At 44.6% G+C, this 24,313-nt stretch overlaps 1 protein-coding gene across 4 annotated transcripts in view; it reads left to right on the forward strand.

The window, feature by feature from the left end:
• ARHGAP9 (Rho GTPase activating protein 9) overlaps positions 1–24,313 on the forward strand; it is a 217,399-nt gene that overhangs the window by 135,796 nt on the left and 57,290 nt on the right. For 3 of the 4 annotated variants that reach the window (XM_073576825.1, XM_073576827.1, XM_073576828.1), the window contains 2 exons: positions 21,173–21,319; positions 22,717–22,827. In XM_073576825.1, the coding sequence (XP_073432926.1) occupies positions 21,173–21,319; positions 22,717–22,827 (258 nt within the window). The remainder of the gene's footprint in view (positions 1–21,172; positions 21,320–22,716; positions 22,828–24,313) is intronic. The other variant, XM_073576826.1, reaches the window with a different exon arrangement.

The following is a 24,313-nucleotide window of genomic DNA, read 5'->3' on the forward strand; positions in this document are numbered from 1 at the left end:
CTGATGAGGATAGTGAACAAGCCACAACCCTAACAGGCTAATTAATGTCTGAAACCTTGGTCAAAGTTCTCTAAACACACAACTTCCCAAGGCTGGTCAAACTTTTGCATTGGCCCATTTTCCTTTTTTGTAAATTTTTAAAATGTAAAAAATGACAATATATATATTTTCCTTTTGCCTTAACCACAATGGAAATGTGTCATTTTTAACTTTAGGCTTTTTTAAGATCATTTCATCTTCAACTTGCTTAACTGTTCACAGTAACAGTAATTTTGACCAGAGGTGCCGAAACTTTTACATGTCTGTAGGTTCCACTGCTTATGTCTTCCTTCTGGTAGGGATTGGGTCTACGCAGGAGGACCCAAGATGTATAGAAAAAAATGGCTCTGCTTCCAGATGGAGCTGACAGTGCCGCTGCTTTTTACGAATTGACACATCAATAATACACTGCAATAACCAGAGCAAAAACTAAGCGATAATAGCCAGGTGGAACTTTATATGTCCCTTGTATTTATTGCATTCATGGAGGCATTCTCTTAGTGTATATAATGTATGTAATTCCAGCAAATAAAATCTAGGTTGGAAAATGAAATCAGTGATGTGACTATATGCTATAGCCTTCATCTCTACATTATCCCCAGCTTTACGGTACAAAGACAAAATGTACAAATCATTGCATAAGCATTCAATGGCGGAAGTGCGATGCCATATTAGGGTCATTATATAGACCTACTTTTATCACTGCATATAAGGCGTTATGAGGCATTGCTAGGTAAGGTCCAGTATATTATTCTTGCAGCGCAAGTAGATGATATTGTTATTGAACAATTATATGGAAGTGTTTTTTTAGATCATATCTGGCACATATTTGGGAACTGTATAGTACAATCATACTGTATGGCTTGGTGGGGTGCGATGACAGGTACCAAACAGGGCATCATTTAATGAGATGGGCCCTGTGACGTGCCCGAGGGGCAGTGGGATACTCAGTACCGGGCCCGTTAACTTCAATGGGAAATGTCACAGCGGCGGTGACCCGGTCCGTGGCCCCAGGCGGTCATGTAAAAGGGGTAGAATTGAATGGGGATAAAGTTTATGTAGTGATTCGTGACGCCAGTTGGCGTGTTCGACTGTAGTATAGCCGGCACTGCAGATGATCCCTGGGTGAGTAGATGGTGATGGCAGTGCAGATGTTAAACCCTCTCCAACCAGGGCCGACCCCCAGAGATTGTGATGGAAGTAGAAGGCACGGAGTAATCAGGCAGGAGACAAGGAAAGTCACTTTATCATTTACTGTAGTTCAGGTGCAGTTCAGAGGAGATATTACAACTCTCACCAGGATACAGTCTATTCTGCAGAATGAGAGTTATCTTTCCCTGCTGTGACTCAGTGTAACTTCCTGCTATTCTAATCCCTTCTGGGACGAAGGCTTCCCGGAGTTTAAAACTTCCCAGTATTGCCTCTACTCTGTGTATTTCTCCTTCAGCAACTTGCAGTGTGAATCCTGTGTGAAGCAGCTCAAGTTCCCACTTGCACTATCCTTCACTGATTCCAAGTTATTGCAGTATTTCTGAGGGAAAACACTTTTCTGCTGGTTGTGTAATCCCACGCAGTCTCTCAGCTTACCATCCAGCTCTGAAAGCATGGATGATCTAGGGGCTGGTTCCCTGCTTCTTAGCTCTCACTCCTGGATCAGCCACATGTCATCATGGCTTCCAAGCGTACTTCCTCCTTCTTGTTCACTCAGAACAACAAGTCGGCCCCTCCCCCTCCCAGTTAGGGCATGTCTGCAAAGCTCTCAGCTTCAGACAAATGAGGGAATGAGGCAAATTGTGTGTGTCTAGTAGAGAAAGCATAACTCCCATTGCTCACAAAACACATACAGAACAGTACATATTTAACCCTTTTGTGTTTGATTGTTTCCACGCTGTGCTCTGTTTTTGTCCTAGAATCCAGAAATATCTTCTCATCCAATATATACTATTTGACATCCTGTAAAATTAGCCTTAGTGTGCATAAGATAGGAGCCATGGTGGGAATGGATTTTCTCTAGTGATGTAAAATAGTAAATAAAAGTGTAAAAAAGTTTATATAATGTTTAAAGGATATTCTGCCCATTGACATTTATCACCTATATGCAAGAGAGGTGACTAATGTTAAATTGGTAGAGACTCAAATGTTGGGACTCCCACTTAGCTTTGAAATGGGGGATCTCAAATCCCAATTCCTCTCCAGCAGCAGGTGAATGAATGAATGAAAAAAAATAGTTGTATGCTACTGCATTTGAGCGAGTGTGCCACCGAAACATTTAACTCCATTGGCATTATGGAAACAACCAAACAGGACATTTGGCTAGCCCTATACTATTTTATGATCACTATTCATCTCTTAGTTAGGATTGATAGGATGGTGTTGGTGCACTAAACATGGTGACCCTACCATGTATGAGTAACTAATGAGAAAAAAGGAATATTCTTCTAGCAATAATGAATTGTTGCTTGTTTGAAAAGGAATATGTGCCATGAAATGTAAGTAGGCCATTCACAAGACTATGCACATATGTTTCTATAGTACCATGTGGATGAATTATTGTTTATTTTTTATGGTTGCTTATATGCTTATATAGCACCAACATATTCCGCAATACTGTACAGGCATTGCCTTCACCATCCTCATTGGGGTTCATAATCTAAATTCCGTATCAGTATGTCATTGGAGTGTGGGAGGAAACCAGAGTAGGCTGAGAAAACCTACCCAAACATGGGGAGAACATACAAACTCCTTGCAGATGTTGCCCTTGGTGGGATTTGAACCCAGGACCCAAGTGTTGCAAGACTGCAGTGCTAACGGTGCATTTCCTAGGAGTGGAGAGGTGAGGGTTTTATTCAATGAGGTCTGTTGCCAGCAAAGAAGGAGAGCCAGAAAAAGGTTGGATGGACTTTATCTCCTCAGGTACGAATGTGTCACTGGTATGTGGCAAGTAGGTAGGAAGGATTGCTAAATCTTCTAATCTTCGTACCAGGGACTGTATTCACTGTGGTAAGGTGAGAATCTGTAAAGCAATTTTTTTCTTTTCTAAATAAAGAAAAGATAAAGAGCAATGATTTTATCCCATGACTTGAAGAAGTACACGGTGTGAGGAGGCGAAACACCCTAGCTCTGTACACTAAGTCTATTGGCCATGAGACATGTTTATAGCTGACCGTTGGGTGCCAGGTGTCTGAGCCCCACCAGTCTGGTTGGATGATCTATCCTAAGATAGGTCATTAATATTATAGTCCTAAACAAACACTTGAAGGAGTCAGTTTTAGGGTGTGATATTTTGTTTGTAGAGCTCCTGTGGGTGTGTGGTGTTAGTAAACCTATGTATTTAATAGAGGATAAGCTTATTTGAGAGAGATGGAAAGCCTCCAAAAGAAGACTTAATATTTTTCTCTAAATGCATATCTGATTGATTCCTTCCAAAAACCTTAAAAAGGAGCAGGGGACATTCATTTTGTGTGGAAGAAAGATGATTTTGACATCTAAGCAGGAAGGGTTCTTTACAGTTAGAGTAGTTATAATGTGGAATGTACTAGCACAGAAGGTAACAAAAGGCAGCATTTAAAGAGGATAATCTTTTGTCTAAACAGTTTTGTGGTTATAAATAATCTAGTAATAGAGAATGTATCATTGCGCTGGATTTCCTGCTAATCCAGTGATGTTCTACTCAAAGAGGTATTAGGTTGTGTGAGACCTGTTAATTGGTCCAATGAGAGGCTAAATAAGAAGGTTTGAAAGTGCCAATACTGTCTAATGACCTGGTGGAAACTAATTGGGAGGAGGGTAATTTTGGTAATCGACATCTGTACATTGTGTGGAGTGTATGTAAGAAATTAAAGAAAATAGTTATGGCAGGTAAACATCGCTGTGTTTTTTTGAATTTTTGTAGAATTTTTAGTTCTCTTTTTGTGGCTTTGCTTTTTAGTGTTAGGACTCGCAAGTGTGAGGACCCTTGGCACGGATTCCGAGCTTGCGTATCTTGGCCAAAATATTGACTAATACCTCACATATTTTTATATGTATTTTCTGCACTTTATTTTTCAGGGTGCAGCTGGGCCCATTTGGCCCGCCTGATCTAATAGAAGGGCATCACTAATAGGCTGGTGACCTGCATGCTGTGCATTACCTATATTTGTGAACAGTGCCCCATACAAGCCTCTATTGTGCAATAGTATACGAAGCAACCACCCCCTCCATGGATTGGTAGGCCAAGAGTGACTGTCTCATCTGTATTTTTGCACCTGTGTTGCCGCCATCTTAACTACATGGATCCGCTGCATCTAGATAGTGCATTAGTTTGGAGACCTGGGCAGGTAAACATCACTGCCTTTTTTCTGCTGTGTTTTTCTTAATTTTTTGAGGATTTTTAGTCCTCTTTTTGTGGCTTTGCTTTTTAGTGTTAAGAACATAGCTATGCCAAATTTTCCATGTCTAAGTGTAGTTTCGAGAAGTTGGCATGGAACAGTATCACACAATTTATTTTAGCATCTAAGCTTGAGGAACTTCCTATTTTAAACTTGTATCGTGGTAGATCGTACATCTGTAATACCTCATCAGAATGCCTACTCTGTAGAAACCTCAGCTAGTTTGGGATAATGTCCTAGGCAAGATTATTTCCAATCTATTTGCTATAGTTTTAGTCAACATCTTAAAATAATGATTTAATAAGTGAAATGGGTCTGTAAGATTGTACCATCGGGTGTTTGCCAGATTTGGGGAAATATTTCCTCATCAGTGAAAGGCAATATATTGTCAGTCCTAGTTATGAACACTGGAGTGGAATGTGGATTCTCTGCTCGTGCAGTTATTATGTCACAGCACTGCACCACTCTCTCACACACACAAAGCACTGCATCACACCACATACACACACGCACGCAGGCAGACAGACAGACACACAGCACCACTCACCTCTCCACACGTTCCCCACAGCCGCAGCACATCCCGGCAGCTTTCTCTCTGAAACAGCCGCGCTGAATGATGATGTCATCCAGCTGCGCTGTGTGAGACAGGATGTGCTGGGCAGGAAGCAGGACGGCATCAGATCCCTGCAGCTCCGCTCTGCTACCAAGCTGCAGGGATCGCTACCTTCCCGGCGATTGCCCTCAGGCTTAGCCGCCCTGCAGGGCCCACCTCCGGGGCCCCGATGCAGCCGCATCAGCTTTACTGCTTTACATGCAGGCAGTGATAGCCTCAGCCTGCGGCTAACACTGCCTGCTATTAAAGCGAAATGGTATTCACTCCTCTCCACACCCATGGGGGCATGGGGAAGTGTGAATATTAATTTCTCTTTAGCAGCAGAGACAGGTTCTTGTCAACAGCTGCTGCTCCACTGGCACTGGGAGGGCCCCCCTGACTCAAGGGCCCCATAGCAGCTGGGTGTGCTGCTATTCATGACACGCCAAGGCTGGGGGCCCCTGAAGCAGTGGTGGCCCTAGGCAGCTGCTGGCCAGTATGCCAGCAGGTGTCAATGCCTGGGCCCACTGGAGAATCCTCTGGTTCTCCGGTGGGCCAGTCCGACTTTGGGTCTTGGACATGTTAGTTGTCATTCCTGGCCCGGGTTTTCCATGTGGCCCAAGGCCACAGGTTGCTAGTCAAAAACCCTGCAGTATAAGGTTTGGATGTGTCAGGTTGAGTGTCAGTCTGGTGTGCTAGAGGGCAGAGCAGTCAGCTCTTCAGTGCTCCATCTGTGTGAGGCAGCACAGACAAGCGGAGCCAAAGCAGCCAAGGCTGCTCAGGGGCCTGGCAACAATAGCATACACAGCAGTGCAGTTGCCCACGGCAACTGGTCTCTTAGGTGGGCTGTCTTGTGCCCGGCGGTTAATCGGAGGTAGACTGTCTTGTGCCCGGAGGAGGACTGGCATGTTTAGTGACTGTAAACTGGAGGATATGGTTCTCGGCTGCAATCTGAATGATATCATGTACTGTGTAATGCTGTAAGTAGAACATTAACAAAGTGGTGCAGTTGCCCACGGCAACTGGTGTCAAGAGGAGGACTGGCTTGTTTAGTGACTGTAAACTGAAGGATATCGTGTACTGTGTAAAGCTGTAGCACATTAACATGGTGGTGCAGTCACCAACGGCAACCGGTCAGAGGAGGATAGGTGTGTTTTGTGACTGTAATCCAGAGGATATGTTTCCCAGCTGCGATCCGGAGGATATTGTGTGCTGTGTTTTGCTGACTTGAATATTAAAGAGACGTTTTGCTTTGAACTTTGCTGGGTCACTGCCTCATCACTGCATAAGTGTGCTACCACTGCATCACACAGTATATAACAGCTGATAGATGGGCGTTGCATGTATTTTACCCCACCAGTCATCAATAGTTCATCAATATCTTGAGTAGTATCAAAAAGATTACAGTATTTCCCATTTTGTTATTTTTTTCAGCATTAAAAGTTGTCAAACTTAGAGGCAATGTTATCATTGTATGAACCCGTCTGAACCCGCTTAATCCGGAATACCCACTGCACCCCTGAACCCCCATGCATTCCTCACCCTCTGTTTTTTAACTGGTACGTCTGAACCCGCTTAATCCTTAATCCCCATGCATTTCTCACCCTCTGTTTTTTAACTGGTACGTCTGAACCCGCTTAATCCAGAATACCCACTGCACCTCTAAACTCCCATGCATTCCTCACCCTCTGTTTAAATGGTACGTTTGAACCCGCTTAATCCAGAATACCCACTGCACCCCTGAATCCCCATGCATTCTCACCCTCTGTTTTTAACTGGTACGTCTGTTTTTCCCCCTGACTTTTATTCCATGTATCATAGTTCAAACTTACTGTATGCATATTGATATACCCATGCTCCTCACACCTAGTATTATCATTCTATCTTATTCTGCCTCTTTCTCCAGCTTTGATGCTAGTCAAATGTCCTACTAACTGCAATCTGTTAATTTCTCCCTGCTGTGAATTGTCCTCCACCCCCCCCTTCTCCTCCTCCCTCTCTTCCTCACCTGGCTTCACTTCATGGACATTTGAATGGTATAAGTTGAACAGATCAGGTCAGATGAGACATCATTTATGTTAGGGACGGCGGAACGCACAAAATATAAATAATAGGAGGTGCGTTCGCCGCCCGGGGTCCACCGTGCGGTAGGTGTAAAGACCGCTGCTGGATAATGGCAAACTCGCTAGATGGCGAGGTAGAGCACCCGGGTTAACGTCACCCGAGGTAGTTAAGGCAGACTCTGTTTAGGACACAGAGATGCCCTAATATAAAAGAGAAAGGAACGCTGGACCTGTTAACTCCACAGGCCAGCCGGTGTGTGGCGTCGCAGCCACGAACGCCAATAGATGCTGCTACTGCAGCGCGGCGGTAACTGTAGCCGCTGTGACGGTGCCGGAGAGCCGGACACCGATGGACGCTAGTGTAAGGTGCGGTAAGCACAGTGACGCCTAGCTTGCCACTACCTGGAACTGACTATAACTAACACTCTGTCACCATTCGTAATATCAGAGGGAAGGGGGTTTCAAATAAGTCAGTCACCAGACACATGCATCCATCACCTTTCACACACAGCATAATAGTCTACACTAGCGCATGGCCGAGCCGCCATGTGGGCTTTTTATAGCCATGCGCTTCCGGGACCTTCCAGTACTCTGGGAAGGACCAATCAGATCTGACACAGGACCTGAGCATGTGACCCCCTGCTTTCCACTGAGAGGTCATCTTGCGGGCATGCCCAACAGCACGACGAGAGGACTTAGCTTCTGGAGCGGTTCCCTGCAGAGCAGGTTGTGCTACCATTGCTGCACCAGAGGTGGCAGCAACATCCAGGCTCACAGAGCGAGTCTGAGCAGGACGCCTGGATTGCCGGGATTGCTGAGCAGGTCCCCGAGCGGTCGGAGGGGCTCTGGATTCCTGTTGTGCAGTCCCAGGAATCCGACGCCTAACAATTTGAAGTGTGACATCTTTAAAGTCTTACATCAGAAATATACCAGAGATCGGTCAGAAGGTAAGACTAACCACTGCTTTCTAATTTTACTTTCTTTTCTTACCCTGCTCTTTAACCATGCTCACATTTGCCATCACCATATTTGCTCTACTAATCTTCACTCTCCTTCGCTATCCCCAAACCCCTGCACTCTCAAACCAAATAACTATCTCCCACTCTCTCTTACCCCCCACCTCGCTTCAGCTGCAGACATACTCCTTAACCTCAGACCTCTCCAACTAAAATACAATACAAGACGATCACTCTCCCTCACCCACCTGCTTTCCCTTTCTCTGCTTCTTCTCGCTGCTGGTGACATATCCCCCAGTCCTGCCCCCCCCATACATCCCACTAATCCTCAACCCTATCTTTCTCACACTAAGAGAAACTGCCGCAATCCCTCACACTTAAAAGCTGTGCCACTGACTCCCACCCTCCCTCCCGCACCCTCTCTCTGGAGCATTTTGGAATGCACGCTCTGTCAGCAACAAGCTCCACGTGATCCACGACCTCTTTACCTCCAGCAACCTTTCCTTCCTGGCCCTCACTGAGACCTGGCTGACACCCTCTGACGGCCTCCCCGGCTGCACTGAGTTATGGTGGTCTCCACTTTACCCACGCTTCTCGCCCTGGCAACAGACATGGTGGAGGAGTGGATTCCCTCCTTTCTAAAAACTGCTCCTCAACCCTATCCAATCCCCACCCTCCCTTATCCCTTCTTTTGTGGTTCACTCTGTCCATATCTACTCTCCCTCTTATCTCCAAATGGCTGTCATATACCGACCACCAGGCTCAGCCACTGCCTTCATCGACCAATTCTCCACTTGGCTCCTCCACTTTCTCTCTCTGCTGACATCCCCACCATCATCATGGGGGACTTCAAAATCCCCATTGACACCCAGCAGCAGCCTCCAAACTCCTGTCACTTATCTCATCCTTTGGACTTACTCAGTGGTCCTCCACAGCCACCCACACAGACGGACATACATTACACCTCATCTTCACCTGACTCTGTTCCCTACCCAATCTCACAACCTCTCCCTTCCCCTATCTGACCACCATGTACTCACCTTCTCAACCTTGTCCTTCTCACCTGCCCCCACCATGTCCTGCCACTAGCACATCCTCGCACACCTAGACACTCACAGACTCTCAGACTCTCTTCTACCTCTGTCCTCCATATCTTTACTCCACAACATGGACAGTGCCACCACTTTCTACATCTTCATACTCACATCAGCCATAGACTCAGTCGCCCCTCTCATGCATGGCAAAGTACAACAAATCAATAGGCAACCCTGGCACACCAACTTCACCAAAGAACTTCGACAAGCATCCAGGGTCGCGGCGTGGCGTTGGAAGAAAACACGCCTGCCAGATGACTTCACTGCTTTCAAACAAGCTACACTTGCCTTCAAATCAGCCCTCACCTCTGCTAAACAGACCTATTTCACAAACCTTGTATCTTCATTATCCCACAACCCAAAACAACTGTTCAGCACATTTAACTCTCTCCTCCGCCCACCACTGCCACCTCCAACTCCCCTCATCTCTGCTGAGGACTTTGCCACCTACTTCAAAAACAAGATCGACCAAACAAGGCAAACCTTTACTGTTCCACCTGTTCCACCACCCCAACCACCAACCACTCCACATACCAGACCTCTGCCGTTCCCTAATAACCTCCCTCTCCAACATCACTGAAGGAGGGCTTACTCATACTCATCTCCTTTCCAAATCACACCTCACCACCTGAGCACTTCACCCCATCCCTTCCCACCTGTTCCCCAACCTCACTAACATGATCATTCCAGCCCTAACCAACTCTTCAACCTATCCCTATCTTCTGGTACCTTCCCCACTGCCTTCAAACATGCCACCATAACACCCATCCTCAAAAAATCAAACCTTGACCCAACTGCTATGCCCAGCTATCGCCCCATATCACTGCTCCCGTTTGCTTCCAAACTCCTTGAACAGCATGTCCATGCTCAACTTTCCTCCCACCTCTCATCTAACTCCCTCCTTGACATCCTCCAATCTGGCTTCCGCCCCCACCACTCCACTGAAACTGCCCTGACCAAAATTACTAATGACTTACTCACAACCAAAGCTAAGGCTACTTTCACACTTGCGTTTTTTTGCGCTGCGCTGCGTGCGCAGTGCAAACGCGCATGAAAAACGCATTATGCGTTTGAACTGAAGCCTGAGCTTCCATAAGAAAGAAAGACAAGTACGGAACGTAGGAGTAAAAGGGAACACAGAGGACGTGGGTTAGAGGAAGAACCCTGCCTAGAAGTTCTAAGCGCAAGGCCGGGGCCCGGTCCCCGAGGTTCTATGGACACTAATGGTTCTACTGCAGACACCGGTGGAGTAGTGGGCTGTAAATGCACTACTCCCATCTAAGACTTGGGGGCACAACCGCAACTTGGATAGTGAGCCGGTACTCAGGAGTAAGGAGTCCCCGAAGCAGGCTACAGCTGTCTGCCGTACAAGTAGAGTTCTTGGGAACATCTGTCAGGAGGCATTCCAGTGTAACTCAGTACTGGGAGTACTTCACACTTAAAGGCGCTATAGAGGAGACGTTCAGAAAGGCACATGTTGGCGGAGTGTTGGAAGGGAGCATTCCATCTTGCCTGGAGGTTGACTGAGTCCCTGACCCGGAGGACACGGCGCGGAGGCAGGCACCTGTGTGTACTACAGACTGTGAGTAAAGCTTTGGAACTACAAGTCCTCCATAGATTCTTGCGCCAGCGCACCCAGCACCTCTACATCTGGGTACCAGCTCCTACACCGCCTACGCCTCTCCTCTCCCGCTACATCTACACTGCCCTGGGGCTACAGCTCCACCTGTGGGGAGCTTCACCATCTTGGCTGCAACACACCATCAGCCCCCCCAGAGGATCTGCATGCAGCGTCGGCCTAACATCTCACTTGCTGAACACCACAGGTGGCGTCACTAACTATTCCATTAACTACATTCCACCATTCAAACTCCCCCTATTAATTGGGCGCCCAGGGCCATGGACCGGGTCACCGCTGCTGTGACACATCCCGCCGACACCGGCCCGGTACTGAGTACCCCACAGTCCTGGGAGAGCGACCCACTTGCGCTACATCAGTCTTGCTGATGCACGCCACTTAATGAATTCGGTGCATCTTCTGAGTGGCATGCACTTCAATTCACCGTGCTAGAAATGCTACTGTAGTCATATACTGGAGTAACATTTCTGGCATACAAAACACCATCACTTTAGTTGAATTGGACGGGCAGGCGGGGATGCCCCATCCCACCCCAGCTCTGCCCAGTTTGGTGAATCTGATTCAAAGTAGTGCGAAAATTGCAAAGTTCGTAATTTTATTTTTTAAACTTTTTAAATCTTTTTTCTGCTACTTTACTAGTATAAAATCTTTGAAGAATAGGCCCCTAAGTTAGAATGTTAAAGAGGTTGTCTCACACACAGCGTATGCGATGCGTTGCTGATTCCTAGTGTTGCTTAGGCCCCTGTTTGAATGTAGTAGAGGCTGAGCTAGCGCGCTCCTGCTTATTCATTATCTACATGTCTGACAGAAGTAACGGAGCACTGTGCTCAGCAATCTCCCTCAGTCCTAAAGGCCCCGTCACACTAAGCGACTTACCAGCGATCCCGACACCGATATCAAGGTGTCAGGATCGCTAGTAAGTCGCTATGTGATCGCTGGTGAGCTGTCACACAGACAGCTTCACCAGCGATCAGCACAGCGATGCCGAGCGCCCGGCATCGCTGGCCATCCTGTAAAAAATAGAATTAAAATAAAAAATATAGTTATTCTCACCTTCCGACGTCCCGTTCAGCCATCCTGCCTCTCTCCACGCTCCGGTCCCAGTGATTCTTTGCACGAATGACCGCGAGATGTCATGGTCTCGAGGGATAACAAAGTCTTGCGGTCATTCGTGCAAAGGATTACTGGGACCGGAGCGTGGAGAGAGGCCGGAAGACTGCGCGGGACATCGGAAGGTGAGAATAACTATATTTTTTATTTTTTTTTATTATTTTTTACACCTGATCGCTGGTCTCCTGCCTGTCACACACAGCGATGCGTGCTGGCCAGCGGGGGACCAGTGACCAAAGAAATGTCCAGAGGTTTCTTGCAGCGATCAGCGATACCGGCAAGGGGGGCCGCTCGCTGATCGCTGTCACACACAGCGATCTCGCTGGTGAGATCGCTGTTACGTCACAAAAGTTGTGACTCAGCAGCGATCTCGCTACCGAGATCGCTTAGTGAGACGGGGCCTTAAGACTTTGAACAGAGCAGCCGGTCAATGTAAGCAGGAGACTTGTAACCCCCTTCTCGTCAAATCAGTGGTGGGACCCTCAGCAACTTATCTTTTGGATAGGTGATAAGTTGTGGAAAATTCCTTGAATTATCTTATCCAATTAGTTGTAGTAAATATAAACTGTAGTTTAATAATTGCTTGGTATAGTTTTCAATCAACAATAAAAGTTTTTAAAAAGCCCACTTATTGTTTTATAGGTCAAATTTTGGCAGTGTGTTAGCGTAAAATGGCGTACGCTGAACCTATAGATTAACTGTACAGGCACAAAAAAAAAAAAAAAAAAAAAAAAGGGTTTTTTATCAAATCCCTTACACACATGTACACACCATTACGATGCTGCCATTGGAAATCTTGGACTTCTTTTACCTCTTGCCCACTCATATCGCCACTCCTTTTTGTTGGTCCTCGAAGAGTTCAGTACAAAGCTCTGTACAAGTTGGCGATTCATGCCCTAATCACTAGATATCACATTCTCAACACGTGCAACCTTTGTTACATGCGTAATAAAAATGTTTTCCCTACTGTAGTCTCATCATCACATTCCCACCTTCAAGTTTTATCATCATCTTTCCTTCCTTCTTCTACTCTTCATCCTCTTCCTGCCAAGACAATTTTCACATTCTGAAATACACAAATATTACCTAAATTATAAAATTACACAAAAAAAATTACAATTACTCCTTACTTCGGTATGGATGCAGATACTGTATGTATTAGATTCATTTTTTTTTTCCCTTTCCTGGTTTCTTTTAATCAATGTCTCCATGATCGCTGGGTTGATAAACTCTTTCTGATATGATAGTATATATCGTAGAGGTTTTTTATATGTTCTATCACCTCATATAGAGTATTTATAACCATTAGAAAGCAAGAACAGTACTGGGATACACACATAACAAATGCAAAAAGGTATTTATTACAGATAAATAATGATATACCTGAATAAGCAACCATATACATAAATTACGATAAATAACTATAGACAGATAGCAAAAGCAACAAAAAGATCCAATTACCCCACTATTCCTTAGGCGTATTAATTCCAGGATATGTATATATTCATGAGTAAAACCAATGGCTGACAGATACTGATAATTAATTAAATCTTATATCAAATAGATATAAAATATAATGTTAGTATATGCCTCAGCCAAAGAGGAGACTCATAATAGCACCTATAAATCAATGATGGCTCAAACATACAACCACTAATGACTAGTGGAAACAATAAACATGATTAAATAGGTGTATTACCTTTAGTCATAGTGTATCTAGAGATTGGGGTTAGAACTCCCTCAATGTGCATTTCAACGCCTCCAGAAGCGGCTTCATCAGGAGGTCGCCATGCTCAATGTCTCCATACTTGCTGTGTGGATAAACTCTTTCTGATGTGATATAGGAACTGAGTCTTGAATCCTGTGCCAGTCAGTTGTTTTCTTCTGGCTTTACTCCCTCATGACAAGCCTCAGCTGCATTCCCTTCCTCCGTCTTTCCCTATCTTCTTTTTAGTATTTTTTTTTAAATGTATTTTTTTGGATGACTTAAGAGGTTTTTGAACATTTATAGAGAGCCTGCATACAGATAAAGGAACTATGGGCTGCTGGAGGCAGAGAAATCAGGTTCTATTAAATGTCATGAAATAAATAGTCTCATACTGTACATTTTTGTAAAAAAAAAAACAAAAATCGTAAATTGTGGGATTGATTTTAAAAACTCATGGCCAGGTGTTGCTACACCTTTGTACTTGCAGACAGTGGAAGTGGGGCAGCTGAAGTATAGTAACACCTAAGATTCAAAATCTGACACAGATAAGAGTTTGTAGTCTGTAAAAGGAACCTGTCACCATGACAATGCAATCCACTCTGCAGGCATAGAATAATAGAATCATGGAATGTTGGATTTGGAAGGGACTTCAAGGGTCATCATGTCCAACCCCTGCTCAATGCAGGATTCACCAAATTATCAGATGTCTGTCCAGCCTCGGTGTGAAGACTTCCAGGAGAAGTCACCACCTCTCGTGGCAGCCGATTCCACTCATTGATCACTCTCACTATCAAAAAGTTTATTCCACTATCTAATCTGTATCTTCTCCCTTTCAGTTTCATTCCACTGCTTCTCATGTTTCCATGGGCAAATGAGAATAAGGATGATCCATCTACACTGTATTTGCAGCGTTTTTGCAAAGTCATGGAAATTAGCATGGACAAAGAGACAAAAAAAATGCACCAAAAACGCATAAAAAAACACACCTAAACCTGCGTTTTTGCCGCAGCTTCTTTCCTGCCAAGAAGATCAGGTTTTGCTGCAGAAAAAAAAGCATCAAAAAAGTCCTGTGTGAACTTACCCTAAATATTCCCAGATCCTTTAACCGTTCCTCGTAGGACATACTTTGCAGTCCCCTCACCATCCTGGTAGCTGTTCTCTGAACTTGCTCCAGGTTTTCAATTACTTTTTTAAAAATGTGGAGCCCAGAACTTTACACAGTATTCCAGATGCCGCCTGACCAATTAGGAGTAGAGGGGGATAATTACTTCATGTGATCTAGACTCTATGCTTCTCTTAATACATCCTAGAACTGTGTTTGCCTTTTTTGAGGCTGCATCACACTGTTGATTCATGTGCAGTCTGTGATCTATTAGTATAACCACGTTTCTTTTCACACATGCTGTTACTTAGGGTCCCCGTTACACTAAACCAGAGTTCCCCAACTCCAGTCCTCAAGGCCCACCAACAGATCATGTTTTCAAGATTTCCTTTGTATTGCACAGGTGATGCATCACCTGTGCAATACAAAGGAAATCCTGAAAACATGATCTGTTGGTGGGCCTTGAGGACTGGAGTTGAAGAACCCTGCACTAAACGACGCACTAAAATCGGTCAAAATCGGTGACGCATCAGCGATCTCGCTAGCGATCTCGCTTAGTGTGAAGTACCCCTTAGTTCTGTAGATGTAATTTTCTTTTTTCTTGCTCAGATGTAGATTCTTGCATTTCTCCCTGTTAAATACAATTCTATTAGTCACTGCCCATTGTTCAAGCTTATCTAGAGCCTTCTGAATCCTTTCTCTTTCTTCTCTAGTGTTGGCTACCCCTCCTAGCTTTGGATCATCTGCAAATTTGATTAGTTTAACTTCAGTTCCCTTATCTAGATAATTTATAAAAATGTTTAACAACACTGGGGCCAGGACAGAGTCTTGTGGTACCCCACTTGAAACACTCTTCCAAATGGATGTGCAACCATTTATTACCACTCTTTGAGTACGATTACTCATTCAGTTATGAATCCACCTAACTGTAGTCTTGTTAATCACATTCTTGGCCATTTTTTTCAATAAGGATACTATCAGATACTTTATCAAATGCACTTTGTTATAGATTAGGAGGAGCAGAGCAGGTTCATATATAGTTTTGTAATAAAAGACTCAGTATAACATGTGTTTTCATCATTAAATCTTCCGCTCTTTCTGTGTGCGGTCCTATCAGTGACCGACAGTTTTCTCTGTATGCACGTTTATACATGAAAGGCTGTCAGTCACTGATAGGACCGCCTACTGGACCCAAAATCCGTATGGGAGCTGGAGATGCTGGACCGGCTCATGAAGTTGCAGGGACAGAGCAGGAAGCATAATTGCATGTACAGTAAACTTTTCCCTGTCGGAGCAGAACTGTGCCTGTCTTGTTTTTCCTGGATCCTCACACTCAGTGGCTGCAGTGAGCGTGGAAAGAAGGTAATTGACTGTATTGTAGGATTGGGACCGCACCTGTCTTTTTCATGTGCACAGGCTAGAGGCTCTACCAGGAGACTGGCCAGTACACCAGGAGACGTGGAGGGGGCCGTAGGAAGGCAACAACCCAGTCGCAGGACCGCTACCTCTGCCTTTGTGCAAGGAGGAACAGGAGGAGCACTGCCAGAGCCCTGCAAAATGACCTCCAGCAGGCCACAAATGGGCATGTGTCTGCACAAACGGTTAGAAACCAACTCCATGAGGATGGTCTGAGTGCCTGACATCCACAGATGGGGGTTGTGCTCACAGCCCAACACCATGCAGGACGCTTGGCAGTTGCCACAGAACACCACGATTGGCAAATTTGCCACTGGCGCCCTGTGCTCTTCACAGATGAAAGCAGGTTCACACTGATCACATGTGACAGAGTCTGAAGACACCGTGAAGAGCGATCTGCTGCCTGCAACTTCCTTCAGCGTGATCGGTTTGGCAGTGAGTCAGTAATGATGTGGGGTGGCATTTCTTTGGAGGGCCGCACAGCCCTCCATGTGCTCGCCAGAGGTAGCCTGACTGCCATTAGGTACCGAGATGAGATCCTCAGACCCCTTGTGAGACCATATGCTGGTGCGGTTGGCCCTGGGTTACTCCTAATGCAGGACAATGCCAGACCTCATGTGGCTGGAGTGTGTCAGCAGTTCCTGCAAGATGAAGGCACTGAAGCCATGGACTGGCCCGCCCACTCCCCAGACCTGAATCCGATTGAGCACATCTGGGACATCATGTCTCGCTCCATCCACCAACGTCACGTTGCACCACAGACTGTCCAGGAGTTGGCAGATGCTTTAGTCCAGGTGTGGGAGGAGATCCCACAGGAGACCATCTGCCGCCTCATCAGGAGCATGCCCAGGCATTGTAGGGAGGTCATACAGGCACATGGAGGCCACACACACTACTGAGCATCATTTTGACTTGTCTTAAGGACATTACATTCCACTTTAATTTTGTGTGTGACTCCAAATCCTGCCCTCCATTGGTTAATAAATTTGATTTCCATTGATGATTTTGTTGTCAGCACATTCAACTTTGTACAGACCAAAGTATTCAATGAGAATATTTCATTCATTCAGATCTAGGATGTATTGAGTGTTCCCTTTATTTTTTTGAGCAGTGTTTATATATATATATATATATATATATATATATATATATATAAACACAGTACAGACCAAAAGTTTGGACACACCTTCTCATTCAAAGAGTTTTCTTTATTTTCATGACTATGAAAATTGTAGATTCACTCTGAAGGCATCAAAACTATGAATTGCCACATGTGGAATTATATAATTAGCAAAAAAGTGTGAAACAACTGAAAATATGTCTGATATTCTAGGTTCTTCATAGTAGCCACCTTTTGCTTTGATTACTGCTTTGCACACTCTTGGCATTCTCTTGATGAGCTTCAAGAGGTAGTCACCGGAAATGGTTTTCACTTCACAGTTGTGCCCTGTCAGGTTTAATAAGTGGGATTTCTTGCCTTCTAAATGGGGTTGGGACCATCAGTTGTGTTATGCAGAAGTCTGGTGAATACACAGCTGATAGTCCTATTGAATAGACTGTTAGAATATGTATTATGGCAAGAAAAAAGCAGCTAAGTAAAGAAAAACGAGTGGTCATCATTACTTTAAGAAATGAAGGTCAGTCAGTCCGAAAAATTAGGAAAACTTTGAAAGTGTCCCCAAGTGCAGTGGCAAAAACCATCATGAAAGAAACAAAGAAACTGGCTCACATGAGGACTGCCCCAGGAAAGGAAGTCCAAGAGTCACCTCTGCTGTGGAGGATAAGTTCATCCTAGTCACCAGCCTCAGAAATCGCAGGTTAACAGCAGCTCAGATTAGAGACCAGGTCAGTGCCACACAGAGTTCTGGCAGCAGACACATCTCTACAACAACTGTTAAGAGGAGACTTTGTGCAGCAGGCCTTCATGGTATAATTGCTGCGAGGAAACCACTGCTAAGGACAGGCAACAAGCAGAAGACACTTGTTTGGGCTAAGAACACAAGGAATGGACATTAGACCAGTGGAAATCTGTGCTTTGGTCTGATGAGTCCAAATTTGAGATCTTTGGTTCCAATCACCGTGTCTTTATGCGACGCAGAAAAGGTGAATGGATGGACTATACATGCCTGGTTCCCACCGTGAAGCATGGAGGAGGAGGTGTGATGGTGTGGGGGTGCTTTGCTGGTGACACTGTTGGAGATTTATTCAAAATTTTGAGTCATATTGAACCAGCATGGCTACCACAGCATCTTGCAGCGGCATGCTATTCCATCCGGTTTGCGTTTAGTTGGACCATCATTTATTTTTCAACAGGACACTGACCCCAAACACACCTCCAGGCTGTGTAAGGGCTATTAGACCAAGAAGGAGAGTGATGGGGTGCTACACCAGATGACCTGGCCTCCACAGTCACTAGACCTGAATCCAATCGAGATGGTTTGGGGTGAGCTGGACCGCAGAGTGAAGGCAAAAGGGCCAACAAGTGCTAAGCATCTCTGGGAACTCCTTCAAGACTGTTGGAAGACCATTTCCGGTGACTACCTCTTGAAGCTCATCAAGAGAATGCCAAGAGTGTGCAAAGCAATAATCAAAGCAAAAGGTGGCTACTTTGAAGAACCTAGAATATAAGACATATTTTCAGTTGTTTCACACTTTTTTGTCAATTATATAATTCCACATGTGTTAATTCATAGTTTTGATGCCTTCAGAGTGAATCTACAGTTTTCATAGTCATGAAAATAAACAAAAATCTTTGAATGAGAAGGGGTGTCCAAACTTTTGGTCTGTACTGTATATATATATATATATATATATATATATGTGTGTGTGTCACTGACATCTATATATATGTATTCTATATGTATATATCTATTCTGATCTATTCTAACCTGTCAGTGTGATTTTCCTGTACACCGCACATGGTCCGAGTGCTGTTCAATTTTTTTTCTCGCATCCTTTGACTTACATTGGCGAGTCTCGTCCGATATACGCAGCAAATCGCAGGATGCTGCAATTTTTTTCTCAGTCCGATTTCAGCTGAGAAAAAAATTGCAGATGAGATGTAACTCATTGAATAACATTGGTCAGAATGCAGTCTGAGTTTTTCCTGCAAATGAGTATGTACCCTTAGCTGCATTATTTCCACTGCTTTATAGCATCACTATAATATGACTAATTGAGCTGAATGGTAATTTTTGCTTGTAGACGCACATTTATGTAGTATCTTCCCTCCGTCACCATCCTGCTGCATACACGTTTGACTTGATAATGATTTAGCGACATTTATACACAGATCAGGTTGTAAACAGATTTCAGCTGCACCTTGCCCCTTTCTACTTTACTACTCGATATTCTGCACAATTATTCCACTTTGTCTGAAATGTTTATAAATCGTCTGTTAATGGTGATGTGGTGAATCCTGGAATATGTGTAATATTTGATTTGCTCGAAGGAAAGTTTAGCACTGGGTCATCAACGCTATTAGGTGCTTCAGTTTCAATTAAAAACTGTTTTCTCTGCTGTAGATCAACCAGTTCTCTGAATGCTGAGCTCTGTATAACCCCGCCCACACCACTGATTGGCAGCTTTCTGTGTTTACTGTGTATAGGCAGAATGCTGCCAGTCATTGATGAGGGCAGGGTTGATCTACATGGCAGCAGGTTTTCTAGTCCTGTAGTTATAATCTCCAGCTGATCAAAAAAATGATCTTTGAAAAATTACACTAAGCAGACCAATAAGTGACACATCACTGGAATCAAGGTCTCTGTGTCTACATCATGCTGCTCTCAGATTAGGTGGCAAAAATCTGGAGTCAGATTCCCTTTAAAGTGATTGTCCAGCATGCTTACAGGGGAGTCAGTACGAGGCCTCTGTGGATACGCCAAGCATTGATGGGGTCTGGAAACATGACACAATGGAGCTGGCAGGTTTATTCTGGAGAGTAACAAACTACTAGTTATGCCCACTGTCCTGCATTCACTGCCTGGCATTGTTTGCAGGTGCTGGCGCAGTGTTAGGGTGTGTGCACACGCTGCGGATTCTGCTGTGGTTCCGCAGCGGATTTGGCTGCTGCGGGTCCGCAGCAGTTTTTGCTGCGTTGTACAGTACCATTATTCCCTATGGGAATAAAAAACTGCAGTGTAGACGGTGCAGATTTTTTCGCGCGGTTTTTCTGCGGTTTTTCCTATCTCCACCATCCGCAGATAAACCGCAGTTCTTTTGACCTGCGGATTTACCTGCGGATTTTACAAAATCTGCGCGGCCAAATCCGCACCCCATTCCGCAGCGTATGCACGTAGCCTGAGACTACCATTAACCTCATATTGCCACTAAGGGGAACCTGTCATCTAATTAATGCTGTCTTCTCCCAGCGTCGTGATTAACATGTCTCATGGGAAAGACCTGTCAATCACCTGTAGCAGCAATGGCCAAAAATGACCAGGAGCGGGGCCAAAATAGTCTCGTCCATAGCTGTGGTCCCCAGCCCGCTCTTCTAACTATATTCTCTCTAAAACACAAGAACATTTGAGAAAAATATATAGATACATGGCAGCAAATGTGGAAGCAGACCCTGATTCATGACCCCTGAGGTTTGGGCAGCATGAAACAGATGACAGGTTCTCTGAAAAGTCACCATGAGTGATGCCAAAGGGTACAGTAACTACTAACAGCCAGTAGCACGACCCTATAGACTATAAGAGATGCACATAATTCTCATACCTAAAGTCATACTTGCTGTCACAAAGCGCAACAAAGGCTTTTTTTTACCATTGTTACTGTTAAAAATCATAAAAAAATGCAAAAAAAATTCTGTGTTGTACATTAAAAACACAACATTTTGCATCAAAAGCAGATGACTGGGAAATATATCCATTGTATTATTTGCCCCCGGGAGTGAGGATACCCCGTCTATGTGATCATTGCAGTGACTCTACACCGTAGTGAAATCTAATCACTGAAACTGAAAAGCAGCTCAGTGGGTTCTTGTGTCAGCCGTACATTGTTTTCTACGGTATGGCGCCGTGCTCGCATTGTTATACATGGTGTCTCGTGTTACAGAGCGGTTTCTGTGTTTTGTATATTACAGATCGGTGATTCTGACCACCATTTCATTTCCACCATCGACAGCCTTTCATCTTCCTGCAGCAGTTTGTGCAGTCCAAGCAGTGACGTAGAGAAACCAAAGCTCAGCTACACCAGATCTATGGTACTCTCCCACTCACAAAGACAGAGGGTAAACTTGGGAAAGATGCCATGATACATATTGTTACACATATATTGATATTTTACTCTATTACTAAGTTGCTTGATTTTTTTCACTAATGTGTAATTGAAATTATTTAATGCAGTCTTTTATCAACTTTACGACAGGTGCAGATGACCATATTGTCAGTCCTAGTGCAATCTGACAAAACATCGGATCACACTCGGACCAATGTTAGTCTTAGTAGAATATATAATCACTGCACTCATTGAGGTTGAAGAGGTTTGCTTCAAGTGAATCGTTTATTACAGGTGATAGGTGAACTCACAGGCAAAAATTAACGTTTCGGCCAGTTAATGGCCTTGATCACAATGCCGCCTTTGAAAATATCTCTCTAGATTACAATACAAGCGATCAATGGAGACGGTTGATGTAGAAATAGACAGAAAATTCCACAATAGGGAGAATGGTGTATAGGGGTCAAAAGGTGACGCCACACTGGTTGTATGTGATTTTTGAATGAGGTTCAGATATCTGAACCTGGCTTAATACATGCCAGCACCCCCATAACAGCCACTGATGTCTGCTTCTACTACAGCGCCGTCCAGCTGTTTCCATGACACAATTTAGGTTGCATGCACAACCTTATCAATTTAAGAATTACCTCATTCAAAAATCACATGCAACCAGTGTGGCGTCACCTTTTGACCCCTATACACCATTCCCCCTATTGTGGAATTTTCTGTCTATTTCTACATCAACCGTCTCCATTGATCGCTTGTATTGTAAACTAGAGAGATATTTTTAAAGGCGGCATTGTGATCAAGGCCATTAACTGGCCGAAACGTTAATTTTTGCCTGTCAGTTCACCTATCACCTGTAATAAATGATTCACTTGAAGCAAACCTCTTCAACCTTAATGAGTGCAGTGATTATATATTCTACTATTTATGGGACCTCTGGCTCCGTTCACTAGCACCATCATATCCACAAGAGTTGAGTGCTAGCCTTCTGCTCTACTACAATGTTAGTCTTAGACCGGGGTCACACTTGCGAGAGTGTTGTGAGAAACTTGCGCGAGTCTCTTGCATCAATACCTGACACTACCGCCGGCACTCAGACCGGAGTGTGCGGCTGCATAGAACGACATGCAGCCGCATGCTAAGGTCCAGCGTGCCGGCGGAAGTGTCAGGTATTGATGCAAGAGACTCGCGCAAGTTTCTCACATTGTACTGACAAGTCTGACCCCGGCCTTAGCCAGTTTCTCTGCTTATGACCCGGGAACATTAACTTAGACTTTGATCAGTAAATTTACTGTTTGTACATTTTAATATTATATTCTGCATATTAATATAAGAATGTTATACTTTTTATTTATTACTTATGTATACAAGTCTTTAAGTGAATTTGTTTCTCTTTTTTTGCAGTCAAGTCACAGAAGGAACTTGTCGCATCACTTGCTAGACGATTTTAATAATGCAAACTTCAATGCTGACCTTGGTAAGCTCAGTCCAGTCACAGTTCTGGATGTTCCCCATGTAAGTGTATACATCTCATACTCTCCATTCTAAATAACATGCTCTGATTTCAGGTTTGATTATTAGTAGGCTTTATAAATAAGGACAGAAACTTGGTCAGTAGTGTGGTAGAATGGCACCCGACATAACACACTGTGCGACATACTTGCCAACTCTCTTGGAATGTGGTGGAAAAAGGAGAAAGTCAGCAATTTTCCACGACACCTCTTGAAAACTAACGACTGTGGAATGGGGTGTTGAAAGGCAAGGAGTGGGCATGGCAATAGAAAAGGGGGCATTGCTAAAAATAAAAGATTAGATGCTACGTATGGTCACTCCTCCTATATCCTTACTTTAGAAAGCTGGGACGTATGATGTAAGGGCTCCTGCACAAGAACGTAATATTGCTTAGGGCGCAGTCAGACGGCTGTAAAAATCAGACCGAGATTGGGCCACAGTGCACGGACTGGTCAGCGGCTCTCCTGACCCGAGCATCACAGCTTCATATATTTCTATATGTGGTCTGGTCTCTGTCCGATCTATCTGTCCATCTGACTGCACCCTTAGAATCATACAACAGCTTCTATGCATTGGCTCCTACCATACCTCCAAACCTAACAGAGAAAAAGATTGTGGCATGATTTATTGTCCCTGAATGAACTGAGGTATTCTTCCTAAGAATAATTACCGTACTTCTAGGAGAGAGTATCTCTGTGTAACAGGTAGAAGCTGCAATGTTGATTTAAAATTATCCAGCACCCGTTGGGGTTCAAATGGTTATACCAGACAGGGACTGGTTAGCTCAGCCCCAGGGGATATTGGGAAAGTTGTTATTGTGTCAGGGAGATCCAAGAGTAAAGGGGGTTTTACACATAGCGATATCGCTAGCAATATCGCTAAAGCATCACCGATTTGGTGACGCAGCAGCGATATCGCTAGCGATATCTCTATGTGTGATACTTACCTCCGACCGGCTCCCCCGCTGTCTGTCGCTGTTCGCGCGAGATCGCGCAGCTCCATTTCTCGTCGGGCGCTTCCTGCTGGCGCCGACGAGCGACGCGTGGACGAGGACGGGAGGACGTCAGGATCGCCTCGTCTGAAAGGTAAGTGACGACCGCTGTATTGCTGCTGTGAGATCTGCCTGTGTGGCAGCTCACTAGCGACCATTTAGCGATGCACCAGCGATCCTGACCGGGTCGTATCGTGGTCGGGATCACTGGTGCATCACTAAATGTAAAGGGGCCTTAAGGTGTGTGCTAGAGAGTCTCCTATCAGACTGAAATCAGACAAGCTGTATAGACTGGTTTTTCTTGGGAAGTGATTGCTGTAATCATAGGAGCAGTCAGGACAGCCAGGAGCATCTTTATTACCTCAGGATAGAAGTGAGAGAGCTACAGCACCGGACTCATCAACTTCAGCTCAGAACTATGTTTTAGCTGTGTGCCTGTAAGCCGTCACCTCCCCTCTACTGTGAAGAATTTAATTAAGGTCGCCTGAGTAAGATTTC

This window comes from Dendrobates tinctorius, unplaced genomic scaffold (genome assembly GCF_039654945.1).
Source record: "Dendrobates tinctorius isolate UK_male_01 unplaced genomic scaffold, ASM3965494v1 ptg000051l, whole genome shotgun sequence".
NCBI classification, from domain to species: Eukaryota; Metazoa; Chordata; class Amphibia; order Anura; family Dendrobatidae; genus Dendrobates; species Dendrobates tinctorius.